The sequence below is a fragment of the Palaemon carinicauda genome, chromosome 39 (genome assembly GCF_036898095.1).
Source record: "Palaemon carinicauda isolate YSFRI2023 chromosome 39, ASM3689809v2, whole genome shotgun sequence".
Taxonomy (NCBI): Eukaryota; Metazoa; Arthropoda; class Malacostraca; order Decapoda; family Palaemonidae; genus Palaemon; species Palaemon carinicauda.
This window is the reverse complement of record NC_090763.1, coordinates 39,753,841-39,774,309: the sequence shown is the minus strand read 5'-3', so window position 1 is coordinate 39,774,309 and position 20,469 is coordinate 39,753,841. Positions and strand designations below refer to the sequence as shown.

General features: G+C 50.3%; 1 protein-coding gene across 2 annotated transcripts in view; it reads left to right on the top strand.

Annotated features, from left to right (window-relative positions):
• Positions 1–20,469, top strand: part of LOC137631137 (tRNA endonuclease ANKZF1-like) — a 406,209-nt gene that overhangs the window by 48,567 nt on the left and 337,173 nt on the right. For both annotated transcript variants that reach the window (XM_068362804.1, XM_068362805.1), the window contains exon 2: positions 18,932–19,015. In XM_068362804.1, coding sequence (XP_068218905.1) covers positions 18,968–19,015 — 48 coding nt within the window. In that variant the 5' untranslated portion in view covers positions 18,932–18,967. The remainder of the gene's footprint in view (positions 1–18,931; positions 19,016–20,469) is intronic.

The following is a 20,469-nucleotide window of genomic DNA, read 5'->3' as shown; positions in this document are numbered from 1 at the left end:
CATGCGCGGGCAGCAATAGTCTCCCGCTCACGCCGACGATTTTCTGCGGGCGAGCGCCAATGCTCTTGCGCGCGCGTGCCAACAGTCTTCTGCTCGCGCACGCCAACGATCTTCCGCGCGCGGGCGCTGATGGTCCCCTGCGCGCGCCGATGATTTTCCACGCGCGCTAGCTCTAATGCTCTTGCCCGCGCTTGCCGATGATTTTCCGAGTGTGCAAGTGCCAATGCTCTTGCGCGCGCGCCAATAGTCTTGCACGCACGCGTGGGCCGACTTCCTTCCGCGCGCAGACGCCTAGGGTCTCCCGCGCGCACACCGCGCCGACTTTCTTCTGCGCACGGGCGACGATGGTATCCTGCACGAACAGTCTACCGCGCACACGCACCGACGGCTTTACGCACGAGCGCGCGTCGACGGCCTTCGCGCGTGCATGCTCCAATAATCTTGAGTGCCCGCCCACAGCCTTCCGCGCGCGCCGACAGTCTTCTACGTGCGGACGCCGATGGTCTTCCGCACGCGCGCGCCAACAGTCTCCACATAGTACTCTCACGCACACGCCAATGCTCCCACTTTTGCGCAACCAGTCACACGCTTCGGTGGATTCTAGGGAGAATGCACAAAACTACACAGTGCCTTACTGCGCGCCAGCGCTCTTCCTCACTTTCCTGCGCCCTTTTGCGCAGTCACGGTCCCGGATCCATGCGCCAGCTCTTGCCAAAGAGTTAAGGCTTGCGGATCCAATGCACCAGCTCTTGCCTAAAAGCCAGTGCTTGCCTGCTCTCCAGGCAAATTTTAAGCACCAGCATCATCTTGTGTGCCATCGTTCCAGACCCACCAACACACTCGCGCAATTGTCAGTAAAAAGGAATAAAACTTTTTGGACAGGTCACCATTGCCCTATTCCTCCCTGCAAACACATGAACATGGCCACTGGGAAAAGAGGAATAAGGCTCCACAGAAGGGTTCAAGATCCCGAAGATTCCATCCTACGAGGGAATCGAAACGGGGAATCCTTGGTCCCTGTCTCTTCTGAAGTTTCTTTTTTCCTTGACAGACCACCGTCAGCAAACAGGATAGCCTCAACAGACTGATCTCTAAATCACTGTTTGCTGATGCCTAGTTCACAGTTTACTGATCGCTAGGTTGCCGATCACCAGATCGCTAATTGCTAGCTCAATGCTGATCTTTTACCTCTAGTCCCTCCAATGACTAACGATCTCCAATTTCTAGCATTTCCAATCATCGATTGCTAGTCAATAACCAGTCATCAGCTTGCTGATCATTAGATCACCGATGGGCAGCTCATCTTTCTTCGATCATTTAACTCAGCTCGCTGATCTCTGACCAGCCCATCTTCAGCTTGCTCATCTCTGACCAAACAGGGGGACCATAATCAGCTTGCTGATCTCGAACTCGCCATCGGTTCACAGACCACCGATTCATCGGTCATCGGTTATTTGCCAGCAGTTCGTGACTCGAACTTACTAGTCAACCACTTCCTGTAGTTCCTAGATCAGAAGTTATACAACATACTTCTCGCTACTGGCCGGTTGCCATCACACTAAAGTGATCGGCAAACGTTCGACAACCCTCATCAACGGCTTGCCAACAGGGAACTACTTGCGAGCACTCTCCAACTGCACAGTAACCACGATACCCAACGGTTAACCATTGATTAACATTCGCCAGATTGATTCTATTCTAAGGAATAGCATCAATCCCATCAGGGCGCATGATAAGGCTAAGTGTGGCCTTCCTTTTAAAGAAATTCTCTCTCAGAGAAGAATTCTTACACTGGGTATCGCGCCTGATCCTTTACGACACGAGTCAAGACTCCAGCGTCGACAATCTTCCATGCAAAAGGATCGCCAAGGAGCTGTCCCTTTGGGTCAATGTCCACACCATGTTGGAGTTCGATCAAGGGCTAAGACCTCAGGTCTTCATTTGCACACTGGACCTAAAGGACACTTACTCCCAGGTCCAAACCATCCATCTAGGAAGGTTGGAAGATTCAGTCTAGACAAACAAGAAACACCAGTTCAAGGCACTGTGCTTCGGTCTTAACACTACACTCATCATGGTTTCACAGGATCGGCTTCTGTCTCCGCTCTCGCGGGACGACTGACTGACCTTAGGAGACTCAGTGGCAACCTTGCATTAACACTGGAACTTCTGAAGTCTTTTTTTTCAATATTAAACTTAGCCGGTGATTATATAAGCTGCAGCTCTGCTGCCCGACAGAAAAACTCTACGCTCAAAATCCGCCAGCGATCGCTATGCAGGTAGGGGGTGTACTTCAACAGCGCCATCTGTCGTGCAGGTACTCAGTACTCAATGTAAACACAGAACTCAATTTTCTCTCTGTCGTGCCACCGGCAAGACCTACTAAATTCGCTGTTGATTACTGGATTGGTTTTCACATATTTTGGTGAAGTACACATTTCTAGTTTTGAGCTTTCGCTTTGCAGACGTTATCTTCAATACATCCTTGCATTCTTTTGTTGATTTTGGATTATTTGTTGACGACTTTGGATAGATTTTGAATTCCCTTTTGACTAATTCAAAATGGCTGACCCTTCTCAAGTCCCTAAGTTCAGGAAATGTAATGCTAGGGACTGTTCAAGGCGTCTTCCGAAGGCCTCTATCGATCCTCACACCGTTTGTTCCAATTGTCGGGATAAGACCTGTCAATTGGAAGATCGATGTGAGGAATGCGTTGGGCTTTCGGAATTCGATTTCATCGAATTCCAGAAATACACACGTAGGCTAGAGAGAGATAGAGTCAGGAGAAGTTCATCTCGCTCCGTTGAATTTTCCTCTCCTCATGCCCCACAACCTATTCCTTCCCCTGTAGTGGTTGCTCCTGATCCCCCTTCTAGCACTCAACAACCTTCGATGGCAGATATGATACGTGCCATCCAGGCTCTGGGTGAGAGAGTCGAGTCATTGGCTAGTGACCGTAACCAACTCATGGCAGACGTCAAGGAGTTGAAGTGTAAGAGTGCAGTGGGTAGTGACAAAGTGAGTGGTAGTGTTGTGGAAAGTGTTGTGGATAGTGTTGCGCTTGAGGGTTCGTCTGTTCGTGCCTGTCGTCCTCCCAGTCCGGGACCTCTTGCAAGCTCCCAAGCCCAGGGGAGAAGCAATGTCGTACGACCAAAGGGTTCGAGAGGCTTTAATCAGCGAACAGACGTTCCCTCCGTGGTTTCGGGCGTATCTAACCAAGATCGCCCCACCCACACGAAGACGAGAGAGCCCATTTATTCCTCGTCTGCGGAAGAGGTTTCTCGAAAGAAACCATGGACCAAGGTCTCGCGGCCTCTTAAGCGCAAGTCGGTCCCTTCCGCGCAAGTCCAACGGCCCAGTTGTAGCCACTGGGTCAGTTCGGACTCGCTGCAGTCTTCCGATGACTGCTCACCTCCTAAGAGAGGCAAAGCGGTACCGCATCAGGCAGTAAAACCGTCTGTTGCCGCACCTGCTCCTGTAGACCCTAAGTGGTCTTTGCTGCAGACCATGCAGTCACAGTTAACGTCATTGATGCAGGACTTTCGTGCGGAGAAGGTTGACGCTGCACCAACCTCTAGCCTACAACCACCCACGGTTGTGCGTCCAGTGGACGCTGAGGCTACCTTCTCCCGCACTCCAGCTGTGAGAGTCCCGCCACCCATGCGTTCCAGTGTACCCTGCCAGCCGCATGTTGACGTTCAGCGACGCACGGAACCTTCCGTTGACGTTCGCGAGTTACAACAACAGCCTAAGTTGTTTTGTTTTGACGCGGTGCGTCAACCTCCGCAACCCAGTGTGGTTACCTCTACTCGCCCACAGCAGACTAGACAGTCTGGAGTAGACGCTTTGCGTCCCCGCGCTGCTATGGTTGTTGCCAGTTCACAGACTGGGCAACAGTTCCATGACGTTGCGTCCGGTTCAGTCACGCGTGCACCCGTGCTGCCGGACTCAGCTGACCAGCCGATTCCTACTCCTTTGCCGCTTCCTCCTCAGTTTTCAGATGATGGACTCTCTGATGATGACGACGCTGCACACATTGACGACCCACATACGGACATCGACGAACCCAAGACCACGCAACCCTCCTTGGACTTTAGGAAAGTTCTTGCACTGTTCAGGGAGATGTATCCTGATCAGTTTGTATCTGCGGCCCCACGCTCTCCTCCATCAGAGTTTGCTTTAGGCACGCAGTCATCCGCGCCTGCCTTTACGAAACTCGTCCTCGCCCGCTCGTCCAAGAGAGCTTTACGAGTGTTGGGAGATTGGATGCAGTCCAAAAAGAACCTTGGGAAGACAGCATTTACGTTTCCCCCTGCGAGACTCTCTTCCAGATCGAGCGTCTGGTATGCCACGGGAGAAGTTCTCGGCTTGGGAGTTCCTGCCTCTGCCCAGGGCGACTTCTCAAGTCTAGTAGACTCTCCCCGCAGGCTAGCCATGAGACGCTCTAAGATATGTTGGTCTCCTTCAGACTTAGACCATCTGTTGAAAGGAGTGTTCAGAGCCTTCGAGGTTTTTAACTTTTTGGACTGGTGTCTGGGAGCTTTGAGCAGGAAGATCTCACCTTCTGACAAGGAAGCTTCCTTGCTCATTATGTCCTGCATGGACAAGGCCATACGTGACGGATCCAGTGAGCTTGCGGCTTCGTTCGTTTCCGGGGTCCTCAAGAAACGGGAAAACCTTTGCTCTTTCCTGTCAGCTGGAGTAACACCGTGTCAGAGATCGGAACTTCTTTTTGCTCCTCTCTCAAAGTTTCTCTTCCCAGAGGACTTGATAAAGGAGATTGCTGCCTCCTTGATTCAGAAAGACACCCATGACCTGGTTGCGTCTTCTGACCGCAAAGCCACCCCTTTGCCTACCGTGTCTAGACCCAGGATGGACACTCCAGCGTCAAGATTCATTCCGCCCTTTCGTGGCAGAGCCTACAGCAGAGGAGGTGCTCGTGCCGAAGGGAGACGTGGGAAGAAGAAAGGTACCAAGTCCTTTAAAGGCAGAGTCTGACTGCCACCTTCTTCAGACAGCAGTGGGAGCCAGACTCAAGAACTTCTGGCAGACCTGGGAGAAAAGGGGCGCAGATGCACAATCTGTGAAGTTGCTCAGAGAAGGGTACAAGATCCCGTTTGTCCGCAAACCCCCTCTAGCAACGTCTCCCATCGATCTCTCTCCCAGGTACAGAGAGGAAGACAAGAGGCTAGCTTTGAAGCAGGAGGTGTCTCTCTTACTAGAAAAGGGAGCGGTAGTCAAAGTCCGGGACCATCAATCCCCAGGCTTCTACAACCGTCTCTTCTTGGTGGTAAAGAAGACAGGAGGGTGGAGGCCGGTGCTAGACGTCAGTGCGCTGAATGTCTTTGTCACAAAGCAGACGTTCGCCATGGAGACCACAAAGTCAGTTCTAGCAGCGGTCAGGAAGGAAGACTGGATGGTCTCTTTAGACCTAAGGGACGCATACTTTCACGTCCCCATCCACCCAGAATCCCAACCTTTTCTGAGATTCGTTTACGAAAAGGTTGTCTACCAATTTCAAGCCCTGTGCTTTGGCCTAAGCACGGCTCCTCTTGTGTTTACGAGGCTGATGAGGAATATTGCCAAATTCCTACATTTAGCGGATATCAGAGCCTCCCTCTATTTGGACGACTGGCTTCTAAGAGCTTCTTCCAGTCGTCGCTGTCTGGAGAATCTAAAGTGGACTCTAGATCTGATCAAGGAATTGGGTCTCCTGGTCAATATGGAAAAGTCCCAACTGGTCCCATCCCAAACTATAGTGTATTTAGGGATGGAGATTCACAGTCAAGCTTTTCGGGCTTTTCCGTCGGCCCCCAGAACAAGTCAAGCCCAGGTATGCATCCAGAACATGCTAAAGAAGAAACGATGTTCAGTCAGACAGTGGATGAGTCTGATAGTGACGCTATCATCCCTGGAACAGTTCGTTTCGTTAGGGAGACTACACCTCCGTCCCCTGCAATTTCACCTAGCTGTATACTGGAAAAAGGACAAGACGCTAGAAGCGGTCTCGATCCCCATTTCCGAGAAGATGAAGTCATCACTGACTTGGTGGAAGGACAGTATCAACCTCAGAGAGGGTCTGCCCCTGGCAGTTCAGACCCCCAACCACGTTCTCTTCTCGGACGCATCGGACACGGGCTGGGGTGCGACATTGGACGGTCGGGAATGCTCGGGAACGTGGAACTCGAATCAAAGAACGTTACATATCAACTGCAAGGAGCTACTGGCAGTTCATCTGGCCTTGAAAAGCTTCAAGTCCCTCCTTCAAGGCAAAGTGGTGGAGGTGAACTCGGACAACACCACGGCCTTGGCGTACATCTCCAAGCAAGGAGGGACCCATTCTATGACGTTGTACGAGATCGCAAGGGACCTCCTCACCTGGTCAAGAGATCTAAACCTTTCTCTAGTAACGAGGTTTATCCAAGGCAATATGAATGTCATGGCGGATTGCCTCAGTCGGAAGGGTCAAATCATCCCAACAGAATGGACCCTACACAAGGATGTGTGCAAGAGACTATGGGCCACATGGGGCCAACCTACCATAGATCTCTTCGCAACCTCGATGACCAAGAGGCTCCCAATATATTGCTCACCAATCCCGGACCCAGCAGCAGTTCATATAGATGCCTTTCTACTGGATTGGTCCCATCTAGACCTTTATGCATTCCCCCCGTTCAAGATTGTCAACAAGGTACTGCAGAAGTTCGCCTCTCACGAAGGGACAAGGTTGACGTTAGTTGCTCCCCTCTGGCCCGCGAGAGAATGGTTCACCGAGGTACTTCAATGGCTGGTGGACGTTCCCAGAACTCTTCCTCTAAGAGTGGACCTTCTACGTCAGCCACACGTAAAGAAGGTACACCCAGGCCTCCACGCTCTTCGTCTGACTGCCTTCAGACTATCGAAAGACTCTCTAGAGCTAGAGGCTTTTCGAAGGAGGCAGCCAGGGCGATTGCTAGAGCAAGGAGGACATCCACTCTTAGAGTCTACCAGTCGAAGTGGGAAGTCTTCCGAAACTGGTGCAAGTCGGTATCAGTATCCTCGACCAGTACCTCTGTAACCCAAATAGCTGACTTCCTATTATACCTGAGGAAAGAAAGATCTCTTTCAGCTCCCACTATCAAAGGTTACAGAAGCATGTTGGCAACAGTCTTCCGTCACAGAGGCTTAGATCTTTCCAACAACAAAGATCTACAGGACCTCCTTAAGTCTTTTGAGACCACGAAGGAGCGTCGTTTGGCTACACCTGGATGGAATTTAGACGTGGTACTAAGATTCCTGATGTCAGAAAGGTTCGAGCCACTACAATCAGCCTCCTTTAAAGATCTCACTTTAAAGACTCTTTTCCTGGTTTGCTTAGCCACAGCTAAAAGAGTCAGTGAGATTCACGCCTTCAGCAGGAACATCGGATTTTCATCTGAAACGGCTACATGTTCCTTACAGCTTGGTTTTCTAGCCAAAAATGAGCTACCTTCTCGCCCTTGGCCGAAATCGTTCGATATTCCAAGCCTTTCAGATATGGTTGGAAATGAACTAGAAAGAGTCTTATGCCCTGTTAGAGCTCTTAAGTTCTATTTAAGACGAACTAAATCTTTACGAGGACAGTCAGAAGCTTTATGGTGTTCTATTAAGAAACCCTCTTTGCCTATGTCAAAGAATGCGGTTTCCTATTATATCAGACTGTTGATACGAGAAGCTCATTCCCATCTGAATGAAGAAGACCATGCTTTGCTGAAGGTAAAGACACATGAAGTTAGAGCTGTCGCTACTTCAGTGGCTTTTAAACAAAATAGATCTCTGCAGAGTGTAATGGATGCAACCTATTGGAGAAGCAAGTCAGTGTTCGCGTCTTTTTATCTTAAAGATGTCCAGTCTCTTTACGAGAACTGCTACACCCTGGGACCATTCGTAGCAGCGAGTGCAGTAGTGGGTGAGGGCTCAACTACTACATTCCCTTAATTCCATAACCTTTTTTAATCTTTCTCTTGAAATGTTTTTTATTGTTGTTTTTGGGTTGTCCGGAAGGCTAAGAAGCCTTTCGCATCCTGGTTGATTTGGCGGGTGGTCAAATTCTTTTCTTGAGAAGCGCCTAGATTAGAGGTTTTGATGAGGTCCTGTAGTATGGGTTGCAACCCTTGATACTTCAGCTCCTAGGAGTCGCTCAGCATCCTAAGAGGATCGCGAGGCTCAGTAAGGAAGACGTACTTAAAAAAGGCAGAGTAATTGTTCAAGTCGACTTCCTTACCAGGTACAGTACTTATTTATTTTATGTTTGTTATTTTGAATAACTGCTAAAATGAAATACAAAATCCTTAGCTCATAATAATGTAAACAATTAATGCTGGTCTCTACCCACCCCCCTGGGTGTGAATCAGCTTATATAATCACCGGCTAAGTTTAATATTGAAAAATGTTATTTTTATAATAAAATAAATTTTTGAATATACTTACCCGGTGATTATATATTAAAGGACTCTCCCTTCCTCCCCAATAGAGACCCAGTGGACCGAGGAGAAAATTGAGTTCTGTGTTTACATTGAGTACTGAGTACCTGCACGACAGATGGCGCTGTTGAAGTACACCCCCTACCTGCATAGCGATCGCTGGCGGATTTTGAGCGTAGAGTTTTTCTGTCGGGCAGCAGAGCTGCAGCTTATATAATCACCGGGTAAGTATATTAAAAAATTTATTTTATTATAAAAATAACATTTTTACCAAGATCCAGTGATCAGGGTAAACCTACGGAAATCTTCCCTACTTCCCTACCAGGAGACTGGTGTATCTGGGAATGATTCTAAACACCAATCTCCACAAAAACCTTTTCGAAACAAGAACGACTTCCATTCCAGGAGACTTGAGTCGGAAAAAGAAGAAAGGAGGGACCATAGTGCTGCACCACACGACCTCAGCCCTCTGGACAGAGCCCGAAGGTACCTTCACTTAAATCTCTTAAGAGATGAAGGCTAACTTTCCGGTCCTTCAGCAGCCTCACCGGTTCCTAACCGACCACTCTGATGTGATGGACGACTCACCACACACCACATAGAGACTCACATCGACAAGCAAGTAGGAACTGGCTTGTAGCCTCTTCCCATCTAATAGTATAAACACTAAGATGGGCCAAAGTCTGTTCGGTACCACTATCAGCCCGCTTCATTCCAGACTGGAAGAACTTGCTCGCCGACAATCTGTGCACAGCATCTCAGATAAGGTATACCAAATGGACTTTGGATCGCCATGTAGTCAACAAAGTCCCGACTTTACGAGGTCCTCCAACTAGGGGGTCTGTTCGCAACGCTCCTGAATCTCAGGCTACCATTGCTCACCAACCCTAGACCCCAAAGCTCTCTGGCAACAACGGTGGATACAACAATGACGTTTACGTCTCGTCCCTGTTTTATCTGGAGAAGGGCACTCAACAAGGCTAGAACATTGGTCAACCTCCCAAGGACTCTCCTAGCTCCGCTATGGCATTATACAGAATGGCCTCCAAACCTTTTGCAGTTCCTGATAGAGCCTCAAAGAGAACCCTCTCCACATTACAGACAACCTACTTCAACACCTACCACAAGCTATAGCTTTGCTATGATTGTACGCCTGAAGACTACCCAATACCTCTTTGTGAAAAGGTTGTCTAGATATCTGAGGAATTCCTCAGCATCAGTCTACCCGGCAGTATCACGTCTTGTGTGGTTGGCATCATGTGAAAGTGTCTCTCCACTCGATACCTCGATTCCAGCAATAGCGGAATCCTCGAGTATACGCAAGAGGAAAAGATCCCCTATTCAGTTTCGACAGGTAAAGATGATCACTCAGCCTTGATCCTTCACCCTCAAACTGAAAGAAAGGGACACCCTCTCATCGATAGACTTTTCCTAACTCATACGGACTTACAACTTGCCTTTTCCCAGTCGGAATTGAGACCTTCCTCTCGGAACATGGTTCAAATCTCCGATCCCTAAAGGGACCTCCTTATGTTCCACTTCACCAGACAATAAATTTTCTCTTGATTTAAGAACACAATGTTCCTACACACTCGGACAGCAACAATACGAGTCAAGGAACTTCATGGTCTCTCTATCGACATCGCCCATTATTGAGAAGGGCGGAAGACAATGTTCAGTTTCGTCCATGAGTATGTCACCAGACAGTCTCCAGAGGTGACGGATCCTACACAAGTCTCAACTAGGTAATGGACGATCCAGTTCATCCGTTACTGTACCCAGGGTAAGGTATGAGACTTTACCTAAAGAAAACGACAACAGCCTGCCCGGGTCCCTCCTCTTGTCAGCACTGGGAGAGACTAGAGGAGGATCACTGAAACATCATCTCGACATGACGACTCACAGTGTCAGGGGCATAACTCTGTCCCTGGTCATTCTTAGCAGATTACTCTGTGACACAGGTTTTACAAGAAAGGATGTGAATGCTCCAGGTGACTTTCACAATCTTTCTCCTGCAAGACGTAACCCACAGGAACTCGATACGATCTCTATCGGTCTGGTGGTGGCTGCACAACAGCTGGTTGTATACCTCAAGCTCCTTATTGGACAAATAGCAGAAGGTTGAGGGCATTGTGACCCGGTTTTAGTCTGCGTGAATGAAAAGATTTGACTGGCTCTTATTCTTTTCTTCATCCTACCTTCTCATGGGGAAAGCAGCATCCTGGGTTCTCTGCATAAGCTGATCTCAAACCACTGCAGGTAAACCATGCTCCCTTGTGTACCTAGTATTAAGCTAATACTGTTGCATCCCCATACTCTGGCGAGATGGTATTGGGAAGTCTTGGTTTCATCAGATTTTTCCTACATAGACTCAGAATAACTTTACCTAGACAGTCTCACTTCTACACGTCTCAACACACAGCTTGCGTAGGCCGCGGACCTTGCGTAGCAAGGTTTAGCGAGAGCAGGGACTCCTTATTTTTGGGTACTAACATACCCAGATAAGGAGTCCCCGGGCAAAGCCAAAAGCCAGATTGGCAGGGACGTCCACCCTTCCTAATGGGTGAGTCACCCCTAATAAATAGCGTGGTTTGTATTCCAGTTACGGAACAAATGACAAATTCGTAGATAATTTGTATTTTTCCTAACTATACAAACCTTAGCTATTTATACAAACTTGCCCGCCATCCCTATCCCCTTTGAAGTCCTACCTCCAAGCAAAGTGACTAAATCACAAGTGTGTGAACGGGAGTGATAGCAAGCTACCCCCCCTACCCCCGCTAACTAGCGGTGTGGCTAGTTAACCCTCGCTAAATTTTAATGGCTCGTCATTTCAGCTCCGCCGAAAGTATAACCCCTAATAAATAGGTAAGGTTTGTATAGTTAGGAAAAATACAAATTATCTACGAATTTGTCATATTTCTTTTTTTATTGTGAATTATAGGTTTGAACAGTATTAATTTCCTATGTTATGGATTATGATTTGGTCACTAAATTTTAATACAAACTAAAAATTAATGTACTGTATATGTATATTTATGAACTTGTAGAATGCATTGAGTGAATTTCCTTTATTTTTTTATGGATTTTTTAGAATACCTATACAAACATTTTAGGCTGCTGGCTTGCTTTCTGAATGAATTAGACTCTGAAACTGAGGTACTACTGTAGCTATTCTTGCTTTGTTAGTTCATGGCCTTGTGGCTGATACAAACCATAATTTACTGTACTTTGAAATCTTTGTGCAATGAAAAGATAAACCCTCCTAGTTTGAGTGAGCTGGTGATTTACCCTCTCTTCTGTTAACTCGCCTACACTAAGTGGCCATCCTTGATATGCTCACGACTGATAATTATATTTTGAATTATATTTCTGCCTGAAACAAATATGATCAGGGCTTGGTTGTAAAAGAATCATTATTTGTTCCGTAACCGCGCTATTTACATTGGGTTTACTTTCGGCGTAGCTGAAATTGACGAGCCAATAGATTTTTAACGAGGGTTAACTACCCCCGCGCTAGTTAGCAGGGGGTAGGGGAAGGGATAGCTTGCTACCCCTCCCCTTCACACACCGGTGAGCTGTCTCACTTCACTTTTGGCTCGGACGATGTGCAGACATGTCTGTCTATCGTCCTCGTTGTTGACAGCCTTAATCTTTTTCTTTGCTTTTCCTCAGCTGTGTGCTTGGAAGTTGGCCTCGCCCTTTAGTTATCATCATGCGCAAGTGTCCTGGAATTGCCGGCCGCCCCTGCGGTACCTTCATGTCGGCGATGGATACCGATCCTCACACCCTTTGCCCGCAGTGTCGAGGCCAATGGTGTGACAGGGAAGTAACATGCAGTGAGTGTAGGGAGTGGTCTGCCTCCCAGTGGGAGAGGTTTGCCCGCCGGCGTAAGAAGAAGTCCAAGAGAGACCGTTCTCCTTCAGGGGTTGCCTTGAAGGAGGAAGGCTCCAGGGATTCTTCTTCCGCTGCCCAAACCTCCTCCGAAGCTCCCACTCGGCCGACCTCTCGTGAGATGCCTCCGAGTGGTAGCGCAGACCCTTGTTCTGTTTCCCGATCTCGGGGTGCGGTAGAGGGCGTCGCCTCCCATAGCGGGGCGGCTCCCCCTCCTCCCCCGGGGGAGGATTTTGATAACGTTGATAACTCTGTGTCTAACGATGATCTTTTTCAGCTTTGGGCATCCTTGGGGCTTAAGGGCCTGCCCTCCAAGGAAGCCCTGTTTGACCTTATCCAGTTGGGGGCCGCTGTCAAACAGTCGCCGGTGATAGCAGAGGTAGACCTTCTGTCTATTGTCATCGTCGTGGTGGCAGAGGCTTCCGACGGGTCTGGTCAAACCTCTGGGGCTCCTGATGTTGCGGACGTTGCTGAAGGCTCTCCTCCCCCTTCCGAACATCCTTCGAAGGGGAAGGTGGGTCCCATGGTCTCTCCTGCGGCTACGTCTCCCCCTCGGGGGAGCGCTCTGACTGAGACTCCTCTTCGGAGGACCGACGATCCTGATGACCTCCCTCGTGGCCGCCTTCGCCATAAGGCTCGTCGTCCTCTTCGTCGCAGGGGCCTCCCGTCTCCATCTCCCTATAAGGGAGTCAAGAGGCGCCTCTTTGAGTCGTCTCCTCCGTCCTCTGATGAGGATCCTCTTCGCCGGGAGCAGACTGTAGCAGCCACGTCCTTAGACCTCTCCGGTGATCATTCGCGATCTCCTACGCCTGCCAGACCTTCCACCTCCTGCGCAGATGGCCAGCAGACTTCTGAACTCGTCAGCCGACGTGCATCGGTCCCTTCGGGGCAATGGGATGTCTCCCATGGTGTGGGGGCTTCCCTTGCGCGTCAGGGTTCCCCTGCGCGCCCTCCTAACGCGCAGTAGCGCGTAAGCGCTCTCCATCCTTGCAGTCTCCTGACTCACCTCGCCAGCGCTCTCCTGTTCGTCGGCGCTCTCCTGCTCGCCAGCGCTCTCCTGATCGCCAGCGTTCTCCTGATGGTCAACGCCCTCCTGCTCGCTAGCGCTCTCCTGTGGACAACCTGCAACCTCCTGTTCCTGTTGCGCACCCAGCGCGCCAACGGTCTCCTGAGCGCACAAGATCTCCTGCTCGTCAGCGCGCACCTGCGCATCCAGTTCCTGACACGCGCCCTGCGCGCCAACTCTTGCCCACGCGCCCTAGATCTCCGGATCTGGATGCGGGCAAGGATTTAACTCCTCGCCCACGCGATCCTGCTCGTCATCTTTCACCTGCGCAGCAGCGCACACGGTCTCCTGCGCGCACGTCCAGAGTTCCTGAGCGCCCACGCGCCTTCTCTTCCTGAGCCCGTTCGCGAGCGTTCGCCTTTGCGCGTCGCGCCACCTGATCCTGCGCAGCAGTCTATGCGTCGTCATCCTACGCGTCAGCGATCTCCAACGCGTCAGCGATCTCCAACGCGTCAGCGATCTCCAGCACGTCAGCGATCTCCTGCGCGTCAGTGATCTCCAGCGCGTCAGCACTCCCCAGAGCCTCGGCGATCTCCTGAGCACCCGCGCGATCTATCGCAAGCGCTCTCCTACGCGTCAGCGCCACCTGGATCTGGATAGACATAAGTCTCCTGCGACCAGCTCGCCCACGCGCGGTCGTTCGGCTGCGCGTTTTACGCGCCATCGCTCTCCAACGCCCCACCACGCGCCAACGCACCATCGCTCGCCAGCGCGCCAGCGTTCACCGACGCGCTATCGTTCGCCGACTTGCCATCGCTCGCCTACGCGCCACAGGTCTCCAGGACACCATCGTTCTCCTGCGCCTTGCCTTTCTCCTGGCTTTCAGCGATCTCCTGTGTGCCGCGCATTCCTTCGCTCATGCACCAACGCGTCCCCTCGCCAACGCGCCCGCGCGCGATCGCTACCGCGCTCGTTTATCTCCGCGCGACTACGCGCCTGCGCTCCAGCAGCCCCGCGCGCGCAATCTATTGGATCCTCCCCCGCGTGAGTGCCAGCGCGACCCCCAACGCGACCCCCGTTCTCGTCGGGTTCCGCAGCTCGTGGCGGCAGCAGGGACGCATGTTTCCAGGTCGCAGTCAGGATTACCTCCGCGCAAGTGCAGGTCTCTCTCGCAGGATAAGGAAGAATCATCGGAGAGGTCAAGACAACTTTCTTCCCCTTCTTTTTTTGCAGGTAGGCCCAGTTGCGTCCACTCCGAAGGGTCAGGAGATCCCCTTCCCTCCAGCGGGAATTACGGATACTGCGTCCGTATCTCGTCAGTCCTGGTTTGGTCCTCTGATGAGAGCGGTAGTGAAGGCTATGAAGCCGGCACTCGCCGATCTGGGACTCAAGCCAAGGACGGCCTCGCCCCCGCTGAAGAGAAGGAGAGGAGTGGACTTCGTGGTGACTTCTCCCAGGGAGAAGTTGGTTCCTAAGAGGTCCGCCAGGAAGGCTACATCCTCTTCGCAGTCGTTTTCTCCTTCTCCTGTGGACGAGGCTTTTCCGTCCTCAGGAGAATCCAGCGAGGCGGTGGTCTCTCCCTCGGCACCAAGGGGGGAGTCTCCTCCTCGTGGAGGGGAACCGACTCGCGTGGAAGGTACCTTCCAGACCTCTTTGCTGGAGTCTTGTATCCCCCCCAGGAGGGAACCCAAGGACTCCAAGACGATTCCGAAGTCCTCTTCGCGAATTCGTCAGGAACCAGCCAGACCCCAGGAGACCCGGAGATCGCCCCTCGTGAAGGCAAAGACACGGTCCTGGATCAGGTCTATGGAACTCGGAAGCCCCCAAAGGCCAGCGCGGCCCTGTCCTGGTCCCAGGGGGTGAAGAGTGCCAGAGACAGGGTCGACGCTCAGCTCGCAGACCTCGCCTCATCCAGTCGTTCCTCTGCCGGGAACAAACTCCTCCCACCTCCTCGTTTACAGCAGAGGAGGTATTTTGAGATCATGGGGGAGTCTAGCCTCGCTCTTCCCCTCCACCATTCCGTGGAAGAGCTTACTAGGGGAGTTCCACTTGAAAAGCTCTCCGCCCAGCAGGTGACATTCTCGGCGTCGGAGATCCTGAGCCAGGAGAAGGTTGCGAAGTGCGCCATGCAGGCCACTTCGTGGCTGGATGTCTGGCTGGGTTCTCTGGGCATCCTTTTGCGCTCTGAGGATCTGTCTAAGAAGAGCAATAGGAAGGCCCTGGAGACCTTCCTGCTCTCGGGCACTCGCTCCATCGAGTTTTTGGCACTCCAGGTAACCAACCTGTGGGCCAACTCGGTGCTGAAGCGTCGTGATGCGGTGACCGAGAAGATCCACCCGAAGGTCCCCGCTGTGGATGTCTGCAGGCTCAGACACTCCTCCATCCTTGGGGGAAGTTTGTTTGAGCCCCAGGATATGGAACGCACAGCTGAGAGGTGGAGGAAGTCTAGCCAAGACTCGCTCCTCCAAAGGGCCCTCGCATCACGGCCCTACAAGCCTCCAGCTCCGCAGCAACAACAGCAGCAGCCTCGCAGGACACCGAAGCAGGCGCCGGCAGCTAAGAAAGTGGTGTCTAAGCCCCAGCCCTTTCCTGTCATGGACAAGAGGGACGGTAAGACCTCTCTGCAGCCGTCCCAACGACTGGTTTATCTTGGCATGTTATTAGACACCAATCTCCACAAAGCCTTTCCATCAGACGACAGGATAGCAAGGCTGAGGAGGGTGGCAGAACCCTTCTTTAGGCGGGAAGAGCTTCCAGCCCAATCGTGGTTGCGTCTTTTAGGTCACCTAGCCTCCCTGGCCCGTCTGGTCCCAAACGGCCGTCTCAGGATGAGATCCCTGCAATGGCGGCTCAAGTCCCGAACGGCCGTCTCAGGATGAGATCCCTGCAATGGCGGCTCAAGTCCCGGTAGAGTCAAGGATCCGATTCCCCGGACTTTCTGGTCCCGATAGGACCCTCGGAACAGGCGGACCTGCGCTGGTGGCTGATTGACGAGAACCTGTGAAAGGGAGTGGATCTTCTCGTCCTTCCCCCGGAATTGACGCTGTTTTCGGACGCGTCAAAAGAAGGGTGGGGGGCCCACATTCTGAACCAGAGGACCTCAGGCCTTTGGTCAGAATCAGAAAAGTAGCTGCACATCAACGGGCCACTCCGTGGTGGTGATGAGCGACAACACCACGGTAGTGGCTTATATCAACAAGCAGGGAGGTACTTTTTCACATCAGCTATCCCATCTTGCAGTAGAGATTCTGAGGTGGACCGAAGTTCACTCGATAACACTATCAGCTCGCTTCATTCCTGGCAAGACAGCCTTGAATTTCAAGCTGCCCCTGTACTGCTCCCCAGTCCCGAACCCCAAGGCTCTCTGGCAAGATGCTTTCCAACAACGGTGGGACAACATCGACATGTACGCCTTCCCACAGTTCTGTCTGATGAGAAGGGTGCTCAACAGGACCAGACTATCGGTCAACTTGTCTATGACTCTGATATCTCTGCTATGGCATCACGCGGAATGGTTCCCGGACCTTCTGCAGCTCCTGACGGAGCTTCCGAGAGAGCTTCCTCCACGACACGAGCTACTCAGACAGCCACATTGCAACATCTTCCACAAAGCTGTAGCCTCGCTTCGGCTTCACGCCTGGAGACTATCCAGCGTCTCCTTACGGAGAGAAGCTTTTCGCAACAGGTTGCGGAGAGAATGTCTCGTCACCTGCGAAAGTCCTCTGCGGGAGTCTACCAGGCGAAGTGGAGAGTCTTCTGTGGTTGGTGTCGTGGGAGGGGTATCTCTCCACTCGATGCCACTATTCCAGCAATAGCGGAGTTTCTCGTTTATTTGCGGGAGGAAATGCGCCTTTTGGTCTCGGCGGTGAAAGGCTATCGCTCAGCCTTAAGCCTGGCTTTTAGGCTGAAAGGAGTGGACATTTCTTCCTCGCTAGAACTCTCTCTACTCATACGTAGCTATGAGCTTACCTGCCCTCAGTCGGAAGTGAGACCTCCTCCATGGAACGTGGTTCGGGTTCTCAGGGCTCTTAAGAGACCTCCCTTCGAACCATTACGCCAGGCCTCTGATCGCCACCTGACTTTGAAAACGGCTTTCCTACTCGCGTTGGCCTCTGCCAAATGAGTTAGTGAACTTCATGGTCTCTCGTATGACATTGCCCATTCAAGGGGATGGGGGAAGGTAACGTTCAGGTTCGTCCCTGAGTTTGTTGCCAAGACTCAGAACCCTGGAGTGCCGGACCCACAGTTCGACTCTTTCAGGGTCACGAGTCTCCGTTCTGTAACAAGCGACCCAGACCATCTGTTACTTTGCCCAGTGAGGAGTCTGAGGCATTACTTGAAGAGGACAGCTGCATTTCGTCCCCGCGTGCAAGCATTGTTTGTTAGAACAGGCAGGACGAAGAGGAGGGTCACCAAGAACACCATCTCGGCTTGGATTCGAAGGGTCATCCACCATGCCTTGAATCCTGACCCTCCTAGGGCACACGACGTCAGGGGCATCGCAACGTCGCTGGCCTTCAAGAGAAACTTCTCTGTGACGCAGGTTCTTCAAGCTGGGGTCTGGAAGCGTCAAACGACCTTCACAGCCCACTACCTGTAGGACGTGACCCACAGGAGCCTCGATACCTTTTCTATCGGCCCTGTGGTGGCTGCACAACAGCTGGTCTAACCTCAGGCTCCTTAATGGACAAGTAGCAGAAGGTTGAGGGTGTTTTTACCTGGTTTTAGTCTGCGTGAATGAAAGAGTATGTCTGGCCCTTACTTCTTTCTTCATCCTCCCCTCTCTTGGGGAAAGCAGCATCCTGGTCTTCGCATAGCTGACCTCAACCTCTGCAGGTAAACCATGCTCCCTTGTGTTCCTAGTATTAGGTTTAATACTGTACTGTCGCGTCCCCCATACCCTGACGAGGTGGTATTGGGAACGTCCTAGCCTAGATTCCTATCTAAAGGACTCAAGGTCAACTTCCTGGGACGAGTCACTCTCTATTCCTCCACACAGAGCTTACGTAGGCCACACGTTCCTTGCGGAGCAAGGAACTTGTGAGGCGCAGGGACTCCTTTTCTCGAGTGCTGCTCACTCGGAGTCTGAGTCCCCGGGTAAAGCCAAAGCCAGTAAGGCTGGGGACTTTCCACCCTTCCTAAGGGGTAAGTCACCCAATGTAAATAGCGTGGTTTGTATTTCGGTTACGGAACAAATGACAAATTCGGAGATAATTTGTATTTTTCCTAACCATACAAACCTTAGCTATTTACACATATTTGCCTGCCAGCCCTGTCCCCCAAGACAAGTTCTACCTCTAAGTGAAGTGAGACAACTCACCGGTGTGTGGGCGGGGAGGGGTAGTAAGCTATCCCTTCCCCTAACCCCTGCTAACTAGCGCAGGGGTAGTTAACCCTCGTTAAAAATCTATTGGCTCGTCAATTTCAGCTACGCCGAAAGTAAACCCAATGTAAATAGCTAAGGTTTGTATGGTTAGGAAAAATACAAATTATCTCCGAATTTGTCATTTTCTGAAGTTATGTTAATAAGAATTATTTCTCTTAAGCATCTATAATTTTGTGACTGGAATAACTTTCATCTTTTTTCCAGGTCGGATAGTTGAGGCAGGAAAGTCAGACCAGAATAATGTCTTTCAAAGAGATACGCCGGGTCTCCTTATGGGACAAAACTATGGTAAATACTATACTGTACTGATAGCATTGTGGCTTAAGATAACGAAGGGGCTGTGCAGTTTAATGATTTGCTACAAAAGCTTTGCATGAGAAGTTGGATTGTGAAATGAAAAATAATTGTGGTATACATGGATCTTGAATAAGAGTATGATAGGTAGATTTATCATATGAGAGAGAGAGAGAGAGAGAGAGAGAGAGAGAGAGAGAGAGAGAGAGAGAGAGAGACTCTCTCTCTGTATCGTGCATCATTAGTTTTATCTTTATGGTTTACATTATTTACTTTACGACTCAAGTTATTATATCTTTCTGCCTCTCTATCAATATATGTTTCCTTTCCTATGATATGTGCTAGTCAGCACAAATACGATTTTGCATGCTTTAATCCAGGATCAAGTAATTTTTCCGATCAGGGCAGATTGGCAACCTGAGTATGGTTCCTTTTATAATTCCTTGAGATGTTAATTAAGCTACCTAAGTATGGTCCCTTTTATAATTCCTTGAGATCTTGATTAAGCTACCTGAGTATGGTTCCAGTTGTTTCAGTGAGTCTTTAGCCACCTTATATAATATTATTTCTAGTTGATTGTCACCAGGGCTACTAAGAAAAAATCAAGCTTGATGTCCAATTATTTCAGTCATCATGGACAAATGACTTTGGGTTTATTCAGCAGAGTGATCATGCTGTATGTGCCCTCTGCTGCGATTACGTTGTGTGTTACACATATAGTGTTAAAACACACTATGAAAAAAAAAAAAGAGCAGACTTTCAGAGATAGAGCTGACAAAGCTGAGGGGATTATAAAAGTAGTCCCGCTATGAAGAACAAAGTAATGTGTTAAAAGACTTGAATGCTAGCAAAAACAATGAAACTAACGCCAGTTACAAAGTAACTTTATGTATAAAACATGGAAAAACTTTTACTGATGCAGACAATTTCAAAAGCAGCTTTCCTAGAGGGCTCTGATGTTTTATTGAATATCATATCACACAAACAAGTTATCATCTCAAGGATAAAAGACATGTCTGTCTCAGCTAGAACCGTGGAGAGACATATTTCTGAAATGGCTGATAATGTAAATCAGCAACAATTGGTTGCTTTAAGAAGTACACATGTGATCAGTGTGCCCTGGATGAAAGTGTGAATATCAATGGTACTCCCTGCTTGGCTGTTTTTGCCAGTTATAGTGACACAGAGGTACACGAGGAGCTGTGTTGTCTTAGACCTATGCATGACAATACCAAGGAAGAAGACATACTGATGGCATTCACTGACCATTTTTAAACATTTAAACTTACCCGCTGGTTATATATAATAGCTTTATACTTCTGTTCAGCAGAAAATTCAAAACTCGCTGCAATCGCATACTGTAGATATGCCAGGTATACACTAGCGCCACCACGGAGCTAGGTCGAACTATCCCTCCTAGTATCAGATTTTCTTCTGCCGCCATATTG